The following is a 19,648-nucleotide window of genomic DNA, read 5'->3' on the forward strand; positions in this document are numbered from 1 at the left end:
GAGAACTTTCTCCGAAGAGCTCATAGATATGTGATGCATCTGTTTTTACCCCAGTCTCTCTTTGCTCTCCTCCGGCGTGAGCTGGTCAAAAGTCTTTGCCTCCTCTTGTCCGAGAAAAGCCTCGTGGTCGTAGTCAAAGTTCTCCTCATCATCATGCTCCTTGTTGCTTAGAGGGGCGTCATGATGGATGCGGTCCTTCTTCTCCATGGGTTTGCTGGAGGACTGAAGAACGCAGAGGGCGACGAACAAGAGCGGCAACAGGTCCATCTTCTCGTACTTTTTATTTTATTTTAACAGGGTCAAAAAAGTGAAGAGGAGAGCAAGTGTATATCAATGCAAATACATGCAATATTGTTACAAATAATAATTTCCTATAAATTCCTCTATATACATTGATAGTTAATTATTTTATGTGACAGGAAACCAATAGTAAGTTCCCTATATATTTATTCTCTGAATGTTTGTATACATTTATATTTGCATTAATGTACCCTGGTACTGAATGACTACCATATTCACGTAGCCTGTTATTCACATGGCACTCCCATAAAACATAGGCTATCTTAAAATTAAATAAAAAAACAGGGTAATAACCTGATACTTTTTGCTTGTGCAGTGAACGCTGTTCCAAAGTGTTACCAAATAAATTATATTACCTATTTTTTTCTTCATAATATTTCATCGTAACATTTAATTCATGTAACCAATATTTCGACATGACAAAATTTTTTTTTTAAATTCCCCTTAATAAGCTTCATGCAAATACACATAACTCTCAAATGAGATGAAGGAAACGGCGAAGCATGACACTGCATCTCGGAGCATATTCGATAAACTATTTTATGGTTTAATGCAACTTTACCTACCAAATATTGTAGCGTTTCACGCCGCCCGGCTGATCTCGGCAACTCCGGATGTCAAACTAGTTGAGGGTTCTCCTGGATGGCCCGCTCAACCGACCAATCAGATTGGACATTACGCTCAGACTTCGCTCAACGCACAAATCAGATTGTAGAATGCACCAAGGACCGCCCGAGCAAACGTCGTCTGAGAGGCTTCGCGATTGGTCCACTTCAGTCCAAACGTGATTATGTCATTGGTTTAGAACTGCCACGTCCTCAAGGCACCTATACGCTTCTGTATTTACTTATTTTATTTCATCTTTTCTTGTAGGTCTGTAATCATTTGTATCATTATGAGAAAAAGACCGGGAAAAAAAGCCTTACAAATCCAGACTCCATCACTGATTTAGGCTCTCACATCTTACAGCAGAATTTATACTGATTGATTGTACGTAAGTTTATAAAACAAATGTAGTTTTTTTTAACGCCAAGTTATGTGGCGTTTAAAATCACTTAATTTCAATACTAAGAGAACATAAGTGCCTTAAAACTCTGTACGTTTTTTTATTTATATATTTATTATTTTTATTTTGTATTATTAAATTGCAATATATACATAACAAGACAGGGAACAACCAACAGTGTAAGACACTTCCATTGGGACAAACACAGAGTTTGAATTTACGATCAAATTTTTTTTTTTAAAAAGGGCACAAGGAGCAAGAACTTAAATGTTATTTGTTATAATTTGATTTTAAATATTTCAGTATTTGTTATTTGTCAATTTAATTGTTTTTTCATGTATAACCTACTTACAATTATTGTGGTTGAGTTCAACAAATATAATACTTGTTTGAGGTCTAATAAAGTGACTTAAAGTTAATTAATGAAGGTAATACTGCAGCACCCAACAACCACATCATTTGTATAAAGTAAAAAAAATAATAATAATTATCCCGCACATCACAAGTCTTATGAATTTAACATAACATTGTGGTTTACTCTTTACAATATTGTGAAGATATTAAAATTGGTCCTAAAAGTAGATAATTAAAATCTAGGCTAACCCACACTTACTGGCATAGCATTAAATTACAAATAATAACAACAATATGGTTAGAAACTTATCCACAACTTTCCTCCTGCATCACACCACAAACCACCAGAACAATTTTTTTTTTTTTACCACCAGAACATCTTTCAAATAAATTATTGGAATATTTGTAGTTTCAAGAAGGCACATTCACTCTCTGACAGCAGATGGCGCTTATGAGATATAAATACAGAAATACAGCCGTTACCCCGGTAACCCCCGCAAACAAAGCTGCTGCTTCTGTTTCTGAATAGTATATCAATATTTCAGCCATTTGACATGTTATTTTATCAGTCATATTACATTAAAGTTATGAATGTTAGACTTGAACCTTTATCTAAGCACTATTACATGTTATGTTGCATGTTGTCATATCTACACTATTTGTATATGTCTAGGATAGTGTTTACATATAATAAAAGAATACATATAATGCAATGTATTTTGAAAATAGGTGAGTTTGTTCTTTATGTATACGGTATTCATTTTCATTTAAAAGGTCTAAAAAGCCTTCAAGGTATAGTTCTCCCAAAAAAGAAAATTCTTTCATTATTTACCTCACCCTCAAGCTGTTCCAAACCTCAATGAATTTATTTCTTCTGCTGAACACAAAATATGACATTTTGAAGAATGTCAGTAACCAAAAAGTTAATGAGCCCCATTGACTTCCATAATACTTTTTTCCCCCATTGGGAAGTCAATGGGGCTCATTAACTCTTTGGTTACTGACATTCTTTAAAATATCTTGTTTTATGTTCAGCAGAAGAACTTATACAGGTTTGGAACTCAAGGGTAAATTACATCATTTTTACTTTACATAAATTATCCCTTTCAATTTGATTGCTTGCTTTTGCATGGTACATCACGCTTAAATTAGCATATTTGTCTGAATATTATGTAAAATTGACTGATATACAGCCAGAAATCTGTGATTACACTCAAGGTCTGCAATAGTTAAGATTACTGCTTGAAAGTAATTTTCCAATGATCTTAAATTATTGTTTAATCCCCCTAATCCTGAACATTTGGTTTCATTTGGCCTATGATTACATGCTGTAATAAATTGTTAGTTTTATTATAGAAGTTATACTCAGCTAACTTCTGTCAGCCACTGAATTAGACCACCCAACATCCCATCAATTTATGGTGGTGGCACCTTGCCAAAACCCCATCCTCCAAAGACACAAAATTATTGACATCATTGGTTAACATGCTGGATCACGTTTCAGTGATATTGGTCAAAAATGACAAACAAACAAAAAACAGCAATCATAAATGTATTTCATAATAGAAAATTTTTTGATTATTAATGAAAGAACAAATCAAAACAGAGATTTAAAGATTTTATGACAGGAATATACAAAATACGGTTTCAAATTCTGCAAACATAAGCAGAAAATGTCTGATACACTGACACAGTGATTATTCACTGACATTGGGCAACATCTTTCTCATAGCTGTCTCTCATGTTGGTTTCCTTCCAGTTTTCCTTTCGTTTCCACCACACCCTGTCTATGTCCAGCATTCGGTCTCGGTTGCGTCACAAGATGACACAGAGTTTTGTAACAAGTGTCAGGCGGCTTGTAGATGTGACCCCTGCGCTACTGGTGGGGCGGCAAGGGTGGCAACCTCTCTTCTGAGGGTCAAGGATGCGAAAAGTGTGTCCATGATTCCCAAGACCTGTAAAAGCTCCTTCTGAACTTCTGCTTCCTGACCCAACAGCTCTAAAAGACGCTGCAGCAACCGCTCGACTACAAATGACTGGGGAATAACCTGATGATATAAATCTACACACACACACACACACAAACATATCATAAGAAGAAAACCTTCAAAAAAAACGATTCCATTTCACAACCATAAGTTCACTTCTTCATTCTCATTTGCTCACGTGCACATAAATATGATGTGAAACTCACCAAGAACAATATCCCCGACCGTGAGCAAAGGGCGAGAGAAGCGTGGGTCAGTGATGTGCCTGAAAAACAATACACAAAAACATCCGTTAACCTAATTTATGAATCACTATCACTTTTTTTTTCATATCAGGTCATCACTTAATACATGTATCATGGCATTAAATCCCTGAATCAAGAAAATGTCTCCTGGACTCATGTGGCTTGTTCATGCTTAAGATTTTGACCTCCTGTTCTAGGTCACTTTTGTGCTTTGTGAACCAAATTCTCAAACACACCCCACCATGACAATCTGCCAAAGAATTTCCCAGTGCTTTAATAATTCAAAGAAGTTCAGTTTTTGTCACAAGAATTTAATGGCATGCATTTCACAGAATATTACTGTGCTGAAACTCTTTTAAGTGTAAACCGTCTAAAGGTGAATCTCACACAGCCTTTCAATAACATGCATATACACATTTTCTTTTAGATAAATATAATATAATATAATATATACATATATATATAATTTTGATTTATTGTTTTTATATAATGTATAATATATCATTCATTTGCAAAACAAAATGATGCCATATCTGTATTATTTCTACTATCAAATGTATCAAATTAAGATTTTTTGTGTTTTTATTTAAGCACTTTTCAATACATTTTCATATCTGAAATGTGAAGAAATATGTTATTTAAAAATCTATATCATGGCAGTAATATATCTAACAAAAAAACAACAACTGTACTGTATAACAGTAATTATAGTCAATGAGAACAAAACTCAAAACATGAAATGAGCTAACGCAGCTCTGATTATCATATTATGTGTTGAAAATTAAGTTATGGCGTTACTCTGCGTTCGTTCGGCGGCTGCTATGACACTTGTTGCACTGCAGTGAGAGTAAAGCGTTTCTGCAAAATAAAACCGGAAACCGAGGGGAACGCAGATACGATGCAATCAACAGGCGACTCCCTCACACGTCCCGGTTCCTTGGTTAAAATAGCAATTTCTCACGATTTACAAATAGTTGGAAACATTTGGGATATTGTAAGTACTCAACTGAACAAAATATATAACACTGGCCTAGTGGATTCTGGATATTTTACTGAAGTTTTTTTTTACATAGTGCACCTTTAACTGTATATACTGTTGTTAAAGAATTAATAAACTTCGAAATGAAAATTTCATGATAATTTACCCCTATCTCATCCAAGATTTTCACGTCTTTCTTTCTTCAGTCGAAAATAAATTAAGTTTTTTGAGGAAAACGTTCCAGGATTTTTCTTCACATAATGGATTTGAATGGCAACCGATGGTTTCAAAGGCTTAGAAGGGGTTCAGAGGCTCTGCATGATCCCAGACGAAGAATAGGGTATTATCTAGCGAAACCACCTGTCATTTTCAAAAAAACAAACATTTATATACTTTTTAACCTCAAATGCACAACTTCTGTGTTGTTATTCTTCACTTCGTATAACAACACGTCGGAGAGGTCACGTCCGTGACATACGTGGAAGTACCGACCCAGTGTTAAAACAAACGTGCAAAGACTAAATCAAACACACTTTACAAATATAAAGGTAAAACAATGATGTCAGACAATTTTAAAGTTGGAGGAGAACATGAGATGTAGTTTTTTTTGGCACTGGGTCGGTACTTCCACATACGCCACAGACATGACCTTTTGGATGTGATGACGTCATACATACGCAGTGAAGAAGAACACAGAAGTTGCGCATTTGAGGTTAAAAAGTATATAAATGTTTTGTTTTTTTTAGAAAATGGCAGATGGTTTCGCTAGATAAGACCCTATTCCTCGTCTGCAGAGCCTCTGAAGCCCTTCTAAGCCTTTGAAACTGACCAAAATTGATTTGGTACTTTAACCGTTGGTTGCCATTGAAATCCATTATGTGAAGAAAAATCCTGTAATGTTTTCCTCAAAAAACGTAATTTCTTTTCGACTGAAGAAAGAAAAACATGAACATGAACACGAGATGGGGGTGAGTAAATTATCAGGAAATTTTCATTTTTAAGTGAACTAATCCTTTAATATTTACATTTTAAAATTAAATATAACCCACTCACCAATGAACAGTTGTAACCTTTTATACATTATTTAACATTTCATACATATTCTATTGAAGTACAGCCTATATATATATATATATATAAATATATAAACGACCCGTACATTTGAAGTCACCGTTCGGTACAGCAGGGGAGAGAAAACTAAACATAAAATTGCTTCAGTACGGGTTCGGTAGATTGCATTCGGCACACATGTGCACCGTACCGGAAGTCCTGTACCGAAACACCCCTAATGAATAAATAAATAAATCGATTTATTTATTTCATTTTAAAGTGTTCATAAATCTATCACCTTCAATTCTACATGAGCAATCAATGAGAGTATGAGAGTCTGAAGTCATAATACTGTGTGTAACTTACTTGAGAAGGAAGTTGAGTAGCTTGGTTAAGCTATCTTCATCTCGTCCTGCGAGAGCGTTTTTCAGAGTTCCTCTGCGTTTGAGCTCCATGATAACGGCCACGGTCACCTCTGGTTTTTTGGTGCGTGTCCATGTCTGTGTAAACATGCACAAACATATACTGATGTCTTCATCTGAACAGTCAAACATGAAAATATCTTATATTAACACGTGTGTTTACCTGCAGAGCTGTGTCCAGGGCTTTGGACACCTCAAAGCTTTTTAGCTGTTTGTCATATTTCTTTAGATGCTGCTTCACTGGTTTACTGACCAAGAAGTCATCCTAAAATAGAGAGACACGAAGACTGTAAGACACAACTGAAGCAAAAAATAAATAAATAAAAGCAGCAAAACAAAAAAGTTCACTTTATACATGCCATAGTAAACCACTTAAAAAAAGGTAAATTCTTATTGTATGAATATTTCAGCTGTAGCTTAGCAATTTTAGCTGAAATGGTAACAAATCAAAAAGTTAATTTAATACAATTGAATTGAATTATTCATTAAATATATAAAATATCACCTGTTTGGGCACAAAGTTCTTCCGCTTGACAAAAATTCGGTACGCTGGGCCCCGTCGCCTTTGACCAGTTAATGTCTCTTTTTCTTCTTTGTGTTTCCTGTGCCTGACGCTCAGCACACCATTGGTCATTCCCACGGCAACTACTTCATCATAAGGCTAGAGGAGAACCACAATGAACAACATCTCAAATCAAGCGCAAATGAAAAATGACTATTCATCTTATATTTATAGATTTCTTCTTGTGTAATGAACAAAACGTACCGCAATAGCCAGACTGAGGATGGATGCGGCACAGTCAATATTATGAACAACCTTATAGGTGGAGTTATACACTTTGACATGCCTAACAAAGAAGGCAAACAGAAGAAATAAATCAACTTTTTCACCACGGGGTCATAAAGAAAATGCACAAATAAGTACTCGCATTTCTTTATTATTGCTCACATATCCAAACATACCTGTCCAGTGATCCTGTGAGCAGCTTGTTGCCTGTAGAACTCAGACATGCACAGGTAACTGTTTTGTGATGATTCTTAAGAGAAACAAGCTGTTGTCCGCCTTTCAACAGGTCCCAAATTTTCACATAGCGCCCTCCTGTAATGCATACACAAACGTAGGGATGAAACGGTATGGAAATTTAACATCACGATTATAGTGACCCAAATTATCAATGTTATCAATATTATCACGGTTTTGTTCAAACGAGATGAAATTCACACACTTAAAACATTTCAACAAGTTTTATATTTGAAAATCAACAAACAACAAATAACTAAAGCAGCTCTATGCACTTTAAACTAGATTCTATTCTGTGGGATTTCCTTCCTTATAATGGCCGTCGTCAATAGCAACGCATAACGCATTAATAATAATTTGTCGTAAATATGATCTCTAATATTATCTCTGTAAATATATTCTCAAGCAATATTCTCATCAGTGCTCAGCAATGATGCATTTAAATCTAGCATATTTTGTGTAAGAGCCCAAACAGTATCCTAGTGAAATAATGCATATCCATATTTCCATCTGATTTGACAGTTTATTTTATTAAATATCAAAATGTGTGCATCATACCTGACACCTAAATGATCACTTTACAGTCAGTTTTATGACTGTAATTCTGTCATTCTCTTCAAATGCTATTGAAGTTTCAAACGTGTATAACGTTACCAATGTTGTATGTAACTTTAGAGACGGTCCCTAAATTCGCCAGCGTTATGCCAGTCATATCAGATGCGCTGTGGGTCTGCTGTTTTTTTTAAACCATTTTCGCTGCTGAAATAGAACAAAAACAGTCAACCACTGTGTGATGAGTGAATCTCCTGCGTACATCGCACGTTTATCTCAGCTTTGAGTGTAGATTTCAGTGAGTGAGAGCGGCGCTCTGAACAAAACTCTGGCTAATCTGAACGCCTCTGATTATGAGACATCGCATTCATAAACTTAATAGAAACATGTGTAAGTGGTTATAATGCGCAACGCGATTATAACAGATGGCTTTTGAGAAGACTATAATAAGTTCAACCACCAGAGTGGTTAGTGTGCAGCCGAAATAACGTTACACCCGCAAATGGTGGTTGTTAATGTCAAACCCTGATTATTATCCCTTAAATGTCACCCTAGTCTTGACTGAATTTGTTCGTTCGCTTCACTTTATTATTTCCCAGACGTTGTTTTGGTATTGAGGTCAATGTCCACTTGCCTTGCGTTTGTAGTTTTGAAGTGTTCCCCCTATTACAGCGACTTTCTTCTGGCATGTTCTGCAGACAGGGTGACCATCTTCGATTCCCTCAGGACTTTTGTAAAAGCCAAAAAATGACAACGCCTCAGATTTGGTCCTTTTAGAAATCTGAAAAACCTCCCGGTGCTGTCACTGCCTTCTGCCATTTCTTCACATTCAAAAAACAGCTGCGCCTGCACCAGACTGACGCTGACTGGACAAGATTTACCGCGAGTTGTTTTCACAATCGTGATAATCACACGCGGTTTTAATGATAATTAAATTTTATCATGGTTTATCGTGAAACCGGTTATCGTTTCATCCCTACACAAACGTATTTCAATGTAACTCATATATTTTATTATAAAACAAATAGATAACGTTGAAACTGGAAGAGCCACATTTAAAGCGGTTGTAAAATAGCACATCAGTTAAATACTACATTAATGTCTATATATCTGCATTATGACCTATGAGAATAAATGTTTGCAAGGGGTTCTAAGCATTTCTAATGACTGATGAGTGTTGTCTACCTGTGGACACCAGCAGGGCTTCTGATGGGTACAACAGCACACACTCCACAGGGTGGCCGTGTTGCATGGTCATCACACTGCTCCCTGACCGCACGTCAAACACTTTTACAGTGTGGTCATACGAACCTGCAACAGAGACAACCATTATTCAGGGCAAACATTAACAACTGTACAAACTATAACCTTTATGAGTATATTTAACGAGATAGTCCACCCAAAAATTTTAATTCTGTCTTTAATTACTCATCCTAATGTCGTTCCAAACCTGTAAGACTTTTGTTCATCTTTGGAACACAAATTAAGATCTTTTTGATTAAAAACAAGAGGTTTCTGTCCCAACTGACACAAGAGATTTTAAAACTAATACATATGAATTGAGCAGTTTAGTCCAAATTTTCTGAAGAGACTCGGATCGCTTTATATGATGAACAGATTGAATTTAGTGAATTCACATAAACATTCATGAACTCACACATCAGTTGTGGTAAACAGAAGCTCAATCATGTTCACTTTGTTTGTTCTCACACATCAAACAGGTTGGGTTCAGCTTCTGTTTATGTTCTCTGATCAATGTTTAAATGTGAATAAAGGCCTAAATTAAATCTGCTCATCATATAAAGTGACGAGTCTCTTCAGAAAATTTGGATTAGTTAATATAGATTAGTTTTATGATCTCATTAATTACATTTTCTGAAGATGAACGAAAGTCTTACGGGTTTGGAACGACATGAGGATGAGCAATGAGAGAATTTTCATTTTTGGGCGAACTAACGCTTTAATAAAACTATATACACACTACTGTTTTTGGAGTTCAGTACGAGTTGTATATTTTTGAAAGAAGTCTCTTATGCTCACCAAGGCAGCATTTATTTGATCAAAAATACAGTAAAATACAGCTTTTTATTTTAATATGTTTTATGAATATAAATTATTTGAGTAGCAACATTTTCAGCATCATTACTCTTCAGTGTCAAATGATCCTTCAGAAATAATTTTCATGTTGAAAACAGTTGTGCTGCTTCATATCCTTAAATGAGTATAAAGTTCAAAAGAACAGAATTTATTTGAAATTAATTTGTTGTAACATCATGTCTTTATACTGTCACATTTGATCAATTTAATGCATCCTTGCTGAATAAAAGTATTAATTTCTTAAAAATCTAAAAAGTATGTCCCCATCCACCCGCCATTGGTCAAACAAACAGATTTTGCTTTGTACCGTAAAAACTTACATGCAGTTTTAACCTCACGGACTTGTTGCCACTAAACAAAAACATTCTAACTGGTGTATATTTATGTGTATATTCTAGTGCTGTCAATCGAAAAAAAAAAAAAAAAATGAACTAGATTAATCACACTTTTTTTCTGTGATTAATCACAATTAGTTTTTAGGGCTGCAGCTATCGATTCTTTTTGTAATCGATTAATCTAGCACTTAATCGATCGATTAATCGATTAATCGGATAAAAAAAATCTGTGTTTTTAAACAACCAAAACAAAATGCATATAACGAAAATGAAGAGGAAAAGCAATTTAATTTATTAATATGCACAACAGGTTTCATGCTGTAATCTAACCCTGACATCAAAGTAAATCTCTTTTATGTAGATTTCTACACCTGCAGCATTTACCATTAGGCTACTAACAAATAATATATCATTTCTGGGGGGAGCTTATTTGCTATGGTAACCTAGCAACCTGTGTGTGTGTGTGTGTGTGTGCGTGAGGCTTCATTGCAATTTGGTACTGAATACATACATTCATTTTCAATAGAGCGCTGCATTTGGCTTGCATCACTTGCATAGCGGTGTATTTTAGGTGAAGCATCCGTTAGAAAAATCGCGTCACAACATCACGTCCCGGTGTATACAGTGAATGCTGAAATTATTGTTGCGTGGCTACATAAAAGTTTAAGCATATGTGATGCATTGCCACGATTGGTCTGACTGGCGCGAGAGAGAGGAGGGTGCGTGTGTGTGTGTTACTGATTTTCTACTATTAAAGTTGGAATTTTTCCAACAAATGCAAAGTGCATTTCTTTGTGATTTTAAAATACTTGAAGGAAACGGTTCACTTTCAGCAGTTATTGATTTCTGTGGGGCAGATTTATGTTTGTTGTACAACAGATACATTAACACAGTAGTAGACCTACATTACATTTATTTGGATGCATTAATGAGAGAGTGATTGTGTGTGTGAATTACTCATTCCGTCTCTATTCATTATGAAGCTGTGATTTGTAATTACTTCAAAGGTATTCAAATATATGCCTTTAACGGTTGAGTTTCTAAGCTACTTTAGTGACTTTACTTTAGTCACAGGACGGCGTTGACACTGTGTTTCTGCGCTGCTCTCCGCGCGCGATCTTCAAGTGAAAAGAGGTCTGCCTTCAGGGCGCGCGCGTGTTGTCAAAGACGTGACACGGCTCTGCTCTGTGTCACAGAAAAAAGCTGAGCACTGAACGGATAAGTTTTCCGTATTGTTGTTTTTGAATAGTGCACAATCGCTTCAATGTTCAAACTGGCAAGGCTTTAAAAGCATTTACTTGACAAACTTTATGAGGACGAAAGTGAAAGCGATCTGGCTTAGGTGGCTTGCGCGCGCCGTGTGTGTGTGTGTGTGTGTGTGGCAGCTATAAGAACGGTAATCAACTTACATAAACTGTGTAAAACATGCAGTTACTATAGTGATTCTGGGCATCTAGAATCTAAACTAAATTCAAAATGTATCACGCGCTATGGTGTGCTTCCTGAACACTGAACAGCGGTCCGTGTGAATCAGATCCCTGCGCGTATAGTGCACGTCATAGTAATTTAACGAGGCTTTGAGGCAGAATTTTTGCCTCGAGGAATTTTTGTAATCGAGTTAATCGAGTAACTCGATGAATCGTTTCAGCCCTATTAGTTTTTATACGTTTTTTATGCATTTTATAATGTAATATTTTCACAGTTAATTTCCAAATTAAATGTAGAAAAAACAGTATATTATATATATATATAAGACAGTATATTTTAAATACTTGTTTGATGACATTTTTTTATGAACGAAGGCCAGTCTCAATGAGACTAATACAGCTACTGATGTCTCAATGAATTTGCCCTCACAATTTTAAACATTAAAGGGTTACCTCACCGATTAGCATTAAGCTTTGTATCAGTAGAAACCCGGTAGTATATTTGAATTACCGTGCTTCCCTCCCTCATGTCCCCCTGAGACAAGAGATCTCTGTATTTTTTGTCTGGAAAAAACCTCCAATGATGCAAAAAAGGCCACAATTTAGTGTCATCGGAGGCTTTTTTGGCTAGTTCCACATGTTTTCAAACCACCCATAGGGGGTGGGATCTCACTAACAGAATGTAAAATGCGCACGGCCGCTCAGCCATTCATAACGGAGATGAACTATGAATAACTATGAAGGTTAAGCTTCCATAGGCATGAACTGAAAACGCGCCATACTGGACATGCACCGTGAACGACTGTGCGGCCGTGAATGAATGACAATGCATTTTGTGGCTCTTTAATGTGTTGTGATTGCTGTAGCGCCTCAGTTAAAGCTGCTCGTAAACCGATCATCTCTTCCCTCTAGTTCATTGATAAGCACCAAATAAACATGAATGAACACTAAAAGAAATGTTGTTTCAACCGCGGAAAGACGTCAGTACACACCGTTTTTCAAGTTCAAGTCCACCGACTTAAATCTACTAACTCTCCTGAGTGCTTTGTCGGACAAAATAGCAGATTCGGCGATGTGATTGGTCAGATCGCCTGTCAATCAAACTCGCGGCATAGGGTGAATTGTGTGTGTTATTGTTTGTTCGAAAGTGAAAGAGAACTATTCTGGCGCGTTCTCGCTTGAATGGTTTAAAAGCATTTGCATAAATAAGAGCGTGATCCAGCCAAAGCAAAGGATGACAGAAAAAAACAGATGCTGCGTTAAATATTTTTAACGAGTTAAAAGGGAAAAAATGTATCACATGCATTAACGCGTTAACGTCAACAGCCCTAGCATATTAATTCTATTTCTGTTCATATTAAAACGTATGTGATGACCATGTCTGAAATGTGAATTAAAAATAGTAACCTGTGACAAACAGATCTGGGTTGAGTTTGCTGGGGGCGACATCTCTGATATAGTCTGTGTGTTCAGTGAATGAGCTGAGCTCAACACCACTGGCAACATCCCACACACGACACGACAAGTCATCAGACCCCGACACCACACGAAACCCATCAGACAGGAAAGAGGTTGCATGTACTGCCCTGCACATAAGAGAGAGAGCAGGAAAGACAGACTTAAGACCAAATAATTGCTGACACAGCTGTATTCCTAAGGTTAAAGAAATTATTTGGGAGGTTCAAGTTATTAAATATATTATTCAATAGTCATTATTTCATGCCAGGTCATACTTGGAGTGTCCTATAAACTGTCTGAGAGCCACTCGGCTACTGATGTCGAACAGTCGGATGCGTCCCTCTTCACTTCCTGCCACTAACAGCTTCCCATCACCTCTGAAGCTCCCTCCATATGCTGTATCCCGAAAACGTGTGAAGCTCCGTATGGGCTCTTGAGAGTGAGGTCCATATATGTGGATCTGATTCAGAACATTATAACATTAGTATACAGCATGCGTGAGAGCAGTATTATGCTAGCAACAATACTGTAATGGGTTCAAATCTCAGGGAACACACACGAAAAGCCCACAAATACATGTCAAGGTTTAAGTGTTTTTTTTTTTTAATCATTCTGACATTTTTATGGCAAATGATCCACACTGTAATGAGCACACATACATACAATACATTTTTTGTAACATCATAAATGTCTTTACTGTCACTTTTTTATCAATTTAATGCATCCTTGATTTCTTAATCTAAAAAATGTTATTTGTTAAAAAAATAAATATAACAGGATACCTACACACAAAATATTAAATATGAGAAAGAAAATCTAAATTCTATTTACTGCATTAATCAATTTCAATTAAATTCTTGGTAAACATCATTTTAATAATATATCACTTTTGTATCACCATATTGAGAACTGATACAAACACATTCAGAAACAAGTCACTTTGTAAATAAAAATAAATAAATCCACGAATATATAAATATGGAGTAATACAAATATGTAATGAGGGACAATGAACGATAAATGGACTCACTCTGGTGGAGGATGTGACGGCATAATTGTGAGGTGGAAGAGGAGAAAAGTCAATCTTTGTTACAGCAGCAAACTCTTTAATCTGCACAGCAGGCTGAAAGAAAAAACACAGACTGTCATCAAAACCAGTGTGTATAAATAGGTACAAACTTGAAATGTTGACCAATTAAAGCTGCTAAGATATACCCTAAGGCATATTAAATTACAAGCAAAAAAGTTGTCATACTTTGTAACTTTTCCAGTAGAGCGTATCCTCTGTTATTTTCTCTCCTAGTTTTGGATAGGTCTGAATTATGGTGGGTTTAAACGAAGCCATCTCAGATATGAGATCACTCTGAGGTCCTGCAATATCACAACATTCATACAGACATTACAATGAATATTTGCACTTTACACAAAATTAATAAAAAGCACTGGCTCACAGACTTGACAGCTTTAGAATTGATATGAATTAGCAGTGCATTGCAAGCTTGGACTGCAGCTTGATTTCGTTTTCAAAAGCAAACCCTTACTTATGACATTAGGCAAACAACAGAAAATAATAATAAAAAACAAACAAACAATACAATTCCCTTAATATAATTTATAAATATACAAATGCAAATGTTGAATAATACATCTGTATTACCAATATTTTTCATATAGCCTGTAAATTAACAGTAACACGTATGTTATGTTCATTTGTATTTGGAACATGCAGCTTGTTAAAAATCTATGCAGGATGAAACAAAATATTCTTAAAGTCTCGATTAAAATAAGGAGTCCCTATATAAAACTATTTCCACAACTAATACTTCTATCAACCACACACTTACAGTCAATAACATGAGCTTAGCTGTTGTAGGGTTTTTTAAATAATCAGCATCGTTTAATCTAAATATTATAATGTGTTTCTTACCTTATTGTGGCCTCCAAAAATATTTAAACAGATTTTGAAGGCTTATCTGTACGTTACAGACTACAAAACATGAGCAAAATCACGTTGATTCTACAGCCACATGGATGTCGCCATTGTGTGACGTCACACTTCCGGTGTTGAACAAACTTTATTGAAATACATGATTCTCGACTAACACAACAGAGCGGAATTTACTGTTTCCCTTGTGAATATAAAATGTACACGCAACAGCCAGAGTGTGAAAAACCAATTCATGAATCAAATACGTTTTATTTTATTTTATCAATGTTCTTAGTTCTTTCTTATCAATTACACAACGTGATTTCCTGAAGGAAGTCATGAAGCTATAGGCTATCTGGAGCCTGGAATATTAATATGAATGAATAATTCTCAAATATAACCACAAACGATTCATTGTATAGCCCCACACTCAGTCGCTTTGGTGAATTTCTCAGATCATACCTGAAATTCTCAAAGTGTTCAAACTCCACATAATCACCTCACCTTGTCTGTATGGCTGCACTGTAAACCCTAACGCTCAAAAAAAGTTTGAGTAGAGCCAACTCAAATTAAACAAATTAGTTCAATCAAATTAACTTTTATGAGTATTTAGAACTTTCTTTTTCTTTTGCGTTCACAAAACAGATCAATTTTAAGTAATCTGAATTGTTTCACTGTTTTGAGTTTTAACTGTTTTTTATTTTTAAAAAATTAAATTTCACTTAAACTTTCTATCTCAAAATGTAGAGTAAATGCTAAAATATTTTTTTTTGTGGTTGATTCTATTAAGTTGGGATTTTTTTTTTTTGGGGGGGGTATTGAGAACAGATATGTTAAATGTTCTATATTGCTGTACTCATTCAGCAAGTGCTATGCTACACTAATGCTATCAGCATTTGCTGCGTCCAAAATCGCGTAGGCTACTAGGTACTACATTTCAATTTGAACAGTGTTGGGGTTAACGCATTACAAGTAACTTTTTTCAAGTAACTAGTAAAGTGACGCATTACTTTTAAATTTACAACAAAATATCTGAGTTACTTTTTCAAATTAGTAACGCAAGTGCAGAGGTGTTGCGTGAAAACATGATGGTTATTGTAGTACTAGACTAAATGTGAGCAGGCATTTACTAATCTCACTTGCACAAAAAAGATTCAGTATTCAATTAATCAGAATACTATGCAAACCTCTAATACTTAAATATATATAAGCAAAACTTACTTAGATTAGATTTTTTTGTTTTTATTGGTGAAGTAAGTGCTAAACCTTCTTCTCTTGCATCCTATTCTGCAATTCAGTACAGCTGAAAGGTTTGTTTGAGATGCGCCCTCTACTGTACATGCGTTTACATTTGCCCAAAAATATAACTTTTTTGTTATAAAAATACAAGCCCATCCCAGGAGAAAAAGTAACGCAAAATTAACATAACGCATAACTTTTCTTAAAAAGTAACCAAGTAACGCATTTAGTTACTTTTTAAGGGACTAACGCAATATTGTAATAAATTACTTTTCAAAGTAACTTTCCCCAACACTGAATTTAAACGAACTTCGCAATCGTTAAAAAAGTAATATAGTATGAATGAGTGTAGTATGTAATCCGGACGTACTTTATCTGCCCTGTTGTCGTTATCATGTGACCAACCAGCGTCAGTTGCGTCCCCTCACCTCCATTCATAAACCCTCTTCCGTTGCCTCATAGGAAAATAAAGTGTCCATCGCATGCGCACTTCAGAATCTCGTTAGGTCATCCGGGGACTTTTCTCCTACTTTTTTCTGAATACTGTGAATTCGGACTTTAACGGTCTGATTTGGACATAGGCCTACTACTGTTGGCGTACTGTTTTTCACATACTACATAGTAGAAAACTTTTTGATTTCGGACGCAGCTATTGTGTTACCAATAAGCAAGGTAGCATTTATTGAATTAGCTAGTTAAAGCTAGCCAAGTTTCCACTGCTAAAAATATTAAAGTTTATATTTTTTTATTTAATTGTATGGATTAGCTTACTCAAATATTTGAAGTTAAGAGCAATTAAAATGTATGAGTACAAAATAATTGTTACAGTACACAGGAGGCAGACACAGACGTAACAGGTAATGGTAGTTTATTTGACCACAGTCGAGCAGATGAAGTAACACAGGTGAGTAAACTGGTTGTAGATAGACGTAGAATGGAACTGATAGGGATAGTTACTGTCCTTTGTTTTGCAGATAGATGAACGTTGGAGCTTGGAGATCGCTGGAGAACTGAGGAACTGACTGGAACACACCCACACAGCAGACGAGGAACACAAAGGGAAGGAGACACGCTGGAGACAGGTAAGTATGCGAAGAGAAGTCCTTGAGGTAAGCATAGCACAGAGTATATGCGAACGAGACCGGACATGGAGTGCTGTGTGAGTGTGTGTTATATAGTAGTCTGACAAGACAGGCAGAAGCGCGCAGCCAGTGCCCGGTAAGGCCCCACCCCTTACCTGCGGGCATATTTAGCCTGCATGGGCTACTGTACATCAGTAAGTATATTCGCTTCTCATGCGGCAAGCGGGGCAAAGCTGGTGGATCTCTCCACTCGATGTTTCAGAGAACCGGGGTTACGACAGTAACCTATTGTTCTCTTTCATCATCTCGTGTTCGAGATCCACCTATGGGAGAGACATGGACAGCTCCCCGATTGCCCAATACACTCACAGTGAGGTCCTGTTAGCCAGAAAAAGACGCATACATGTAACTGCGGTGTGAAAGCAGGACATGAAACGTGTGTGGCACACACAACAGAAGGCAGGGTTAGGAAGACCCCACCCCCAAAACCGAATGTGCTACCGAGGTTCTGGTGACATCCAGCCTGTAGTAACGCACAAACGTACGGGGAGAAGCCCAACTTGCAGCAGAGCAGATATCCTGCAGTGATACTCCCCTGAACAGAGCCCAAAAGGCGACTAAGCCCCTCGTGGAATGAGCTCTGATGTCCCCTGAGAATTGCACTCCCTTTGGTTCGTAAGCCAAAAATGATAGCGTCCACAAGCCAATGTGAAAGGCGTTGCTTAGACAGGGGATCCCCTTTGTGGGGAGCGGCCCATGAAACAAAGAGTTGGTCACTCTTCCGGAATGCACTCGTCCTAGCCAAATATGTCTGTAACGCACGGACCGGACACAGGACATTTAACCCTTGATCCTCCGCAGAGGAAAAGGGGCGGAGGGTGAAAAGCGGACAGCTCCAGCACCTCCGATGTGAACACAGGGAAACAATTTTGGCATGAAGGCTGGATTAGGCTTAAGGAAAATCTAATCTCCACCCAGAGAGAATATAATGCACGAGGGGTGGACAGAGAGTGCATGTAACTCACTGACACGTTTGGCTGACGCCAAGGCCAAGAGCAAGGCTGTCTTGAAGGACAGCAACTTTAGGGAAATATTCCCCAGAGGCTCAAAAGGGTATTGAGACAGAGCTTCCAGCACCATGGAAAGGTCCCATTCAGGGATCGTTCTTCTAATGACTGGCAACGAGCGACGGGCATCCTTCATAAATCCATGGATTAGAGGATGCTGCCCAACCGTCACATGACAAGCATAAATAGCTGCCAGATAGACCTTAAAGGGTCATGAAACCCTAAACCAAATTTTCTGAGATTTTAACAGAGTTATGTGGGTTGAGCATCATAGTAGTCAATGTTACCATTCATTCATTTTGATTGTAGGAGAAAACTAGTTAATTTAAAAAAGAATTGCGCTATATTCAACTTCCGGGTTTAAATTCATCTTTGTATCAACGTCACAGAATGTGACGCTTTGTCGTACTATAGTACAGCGATGACTCATCGATGTCTCATAATTATTCACTAAGTCTGCGTGTCCTTATCCTATGAGAAGAGGCCTCACTTAATTATTCATGAGACTGCGTGTCCTTATCCTATGAGAAGACGTCTTGCTTAATTATTCACAAGTCTGCGTGTCCTTATCCCATGAGAAGTGCCTCGCTTAACACAGCAGCACGCATTGATTGACAGGCGCTTCAAACAGTGAGATCGCATTCAGTGAGTGAGAGAGGCAAAAAAAAAAAGTCTTCGAAACAAACGCGATTCATCCACACTGTGAGTGTAACCGCTCTTTAAGCCCATTAACCGATCAAACGACTCATAAGTTATCAATGATGCAACAGCGTGTTCGTATATATTTTCTATGCAGAGAACATGCGGATTGCTGTGCATTTATTTGTGCAATAAATGATAGCTGTCGATATGTACTTTATGTATTTGTGTTATTTAAGGTGAGCTTACACAACCATGTGTATATTGTATGCTTTGATGCTTTTAACTCTGAATCAGAAGCCGTTGCTGTGTTGTTCGCAGTCAGTCAGTCTCCCCTCGTCCCCCTCCACTCCGCTGCTTAACCACGCCCACTTTTATAGCATTTTTCAAAACTGTGGTGAGAACTGACGACTGCTAAAACAGAGGGTTTCATGACCCTTTAATAGTGGAAAAGGACCTG

General features: G+C 36.9%; 2 protein-coding genes across 2 annotated transcripts in view; both read right to left on the bottom strand.

Annotated features, from left to right (window-relative positions):
- Positions 1-990, bottom strand: part of calub (calumenin b) — a 4,904-nt gene extending 3,914 nt beyond the window's left edge. The window contains exons 1-2 of the mRNA XM_079825442.1: positions 867-990; positions 50-276 (exon numbers count right to left, since the gene is read on the bottom strand). Of these exons, the coding sequence (XP_079681568.1) occupies positions 50-267 (218 nt within the window). The 5' untranslated portion in view covers positions 268-276; positions 867-990. The remainder of the gene's footprint in view (positions 1-49; positions 277-866) is intronic.
- Positions 991-3,196: 2,206 nt separating this feature from the next.
- Positions 3,197-15,304, bottom strand: utp15 (UTP15 small subunit processome component). Its single transcript, XM_079825233.1, has 13 exons — positions 15,162-15,304; positions 14,490-14,605; positions 14,265-14,357; positions 13,510-13,694; positions 13,184-13,362; positions 9,103-9,228; positions 7,308-7,443; positions 7,111-7,192; positions 6,850-7,005; positions 6,508-6,609; positions 6,289-6,422; positions 3,855-3,913; positions 3,197-3,722 (listed from the first exon to the last, which is right to left on the bottom strand). Exons 2-13 carry the CDS (start codon positions 14,577-14,579, stop codon positions 3,508-3,510), a joined length of 1,557 nt encoding a protein of 518 aa, XP_079681359.1. The 5' UTR covers positions 14,580-14,605; positions 15,162-15,304; the 3' UTR covers positions 3,197-3,507.
- Between the last annotated feature and the right edge of the window lie 4,344 nt (positions 15,305-19,648).

The sequence above is a fragment of the Gobio gobio genome, assembly GCF_949357685.1.
Source record: "Gobio gobio genome assembly, chromosome: 9".
Lineage (NCBI taxonomy): Eukaryota > Metazoa > Chordata > Actinopteri > Cypriniformes > Gobionidae > Gobio > Gobio gobio.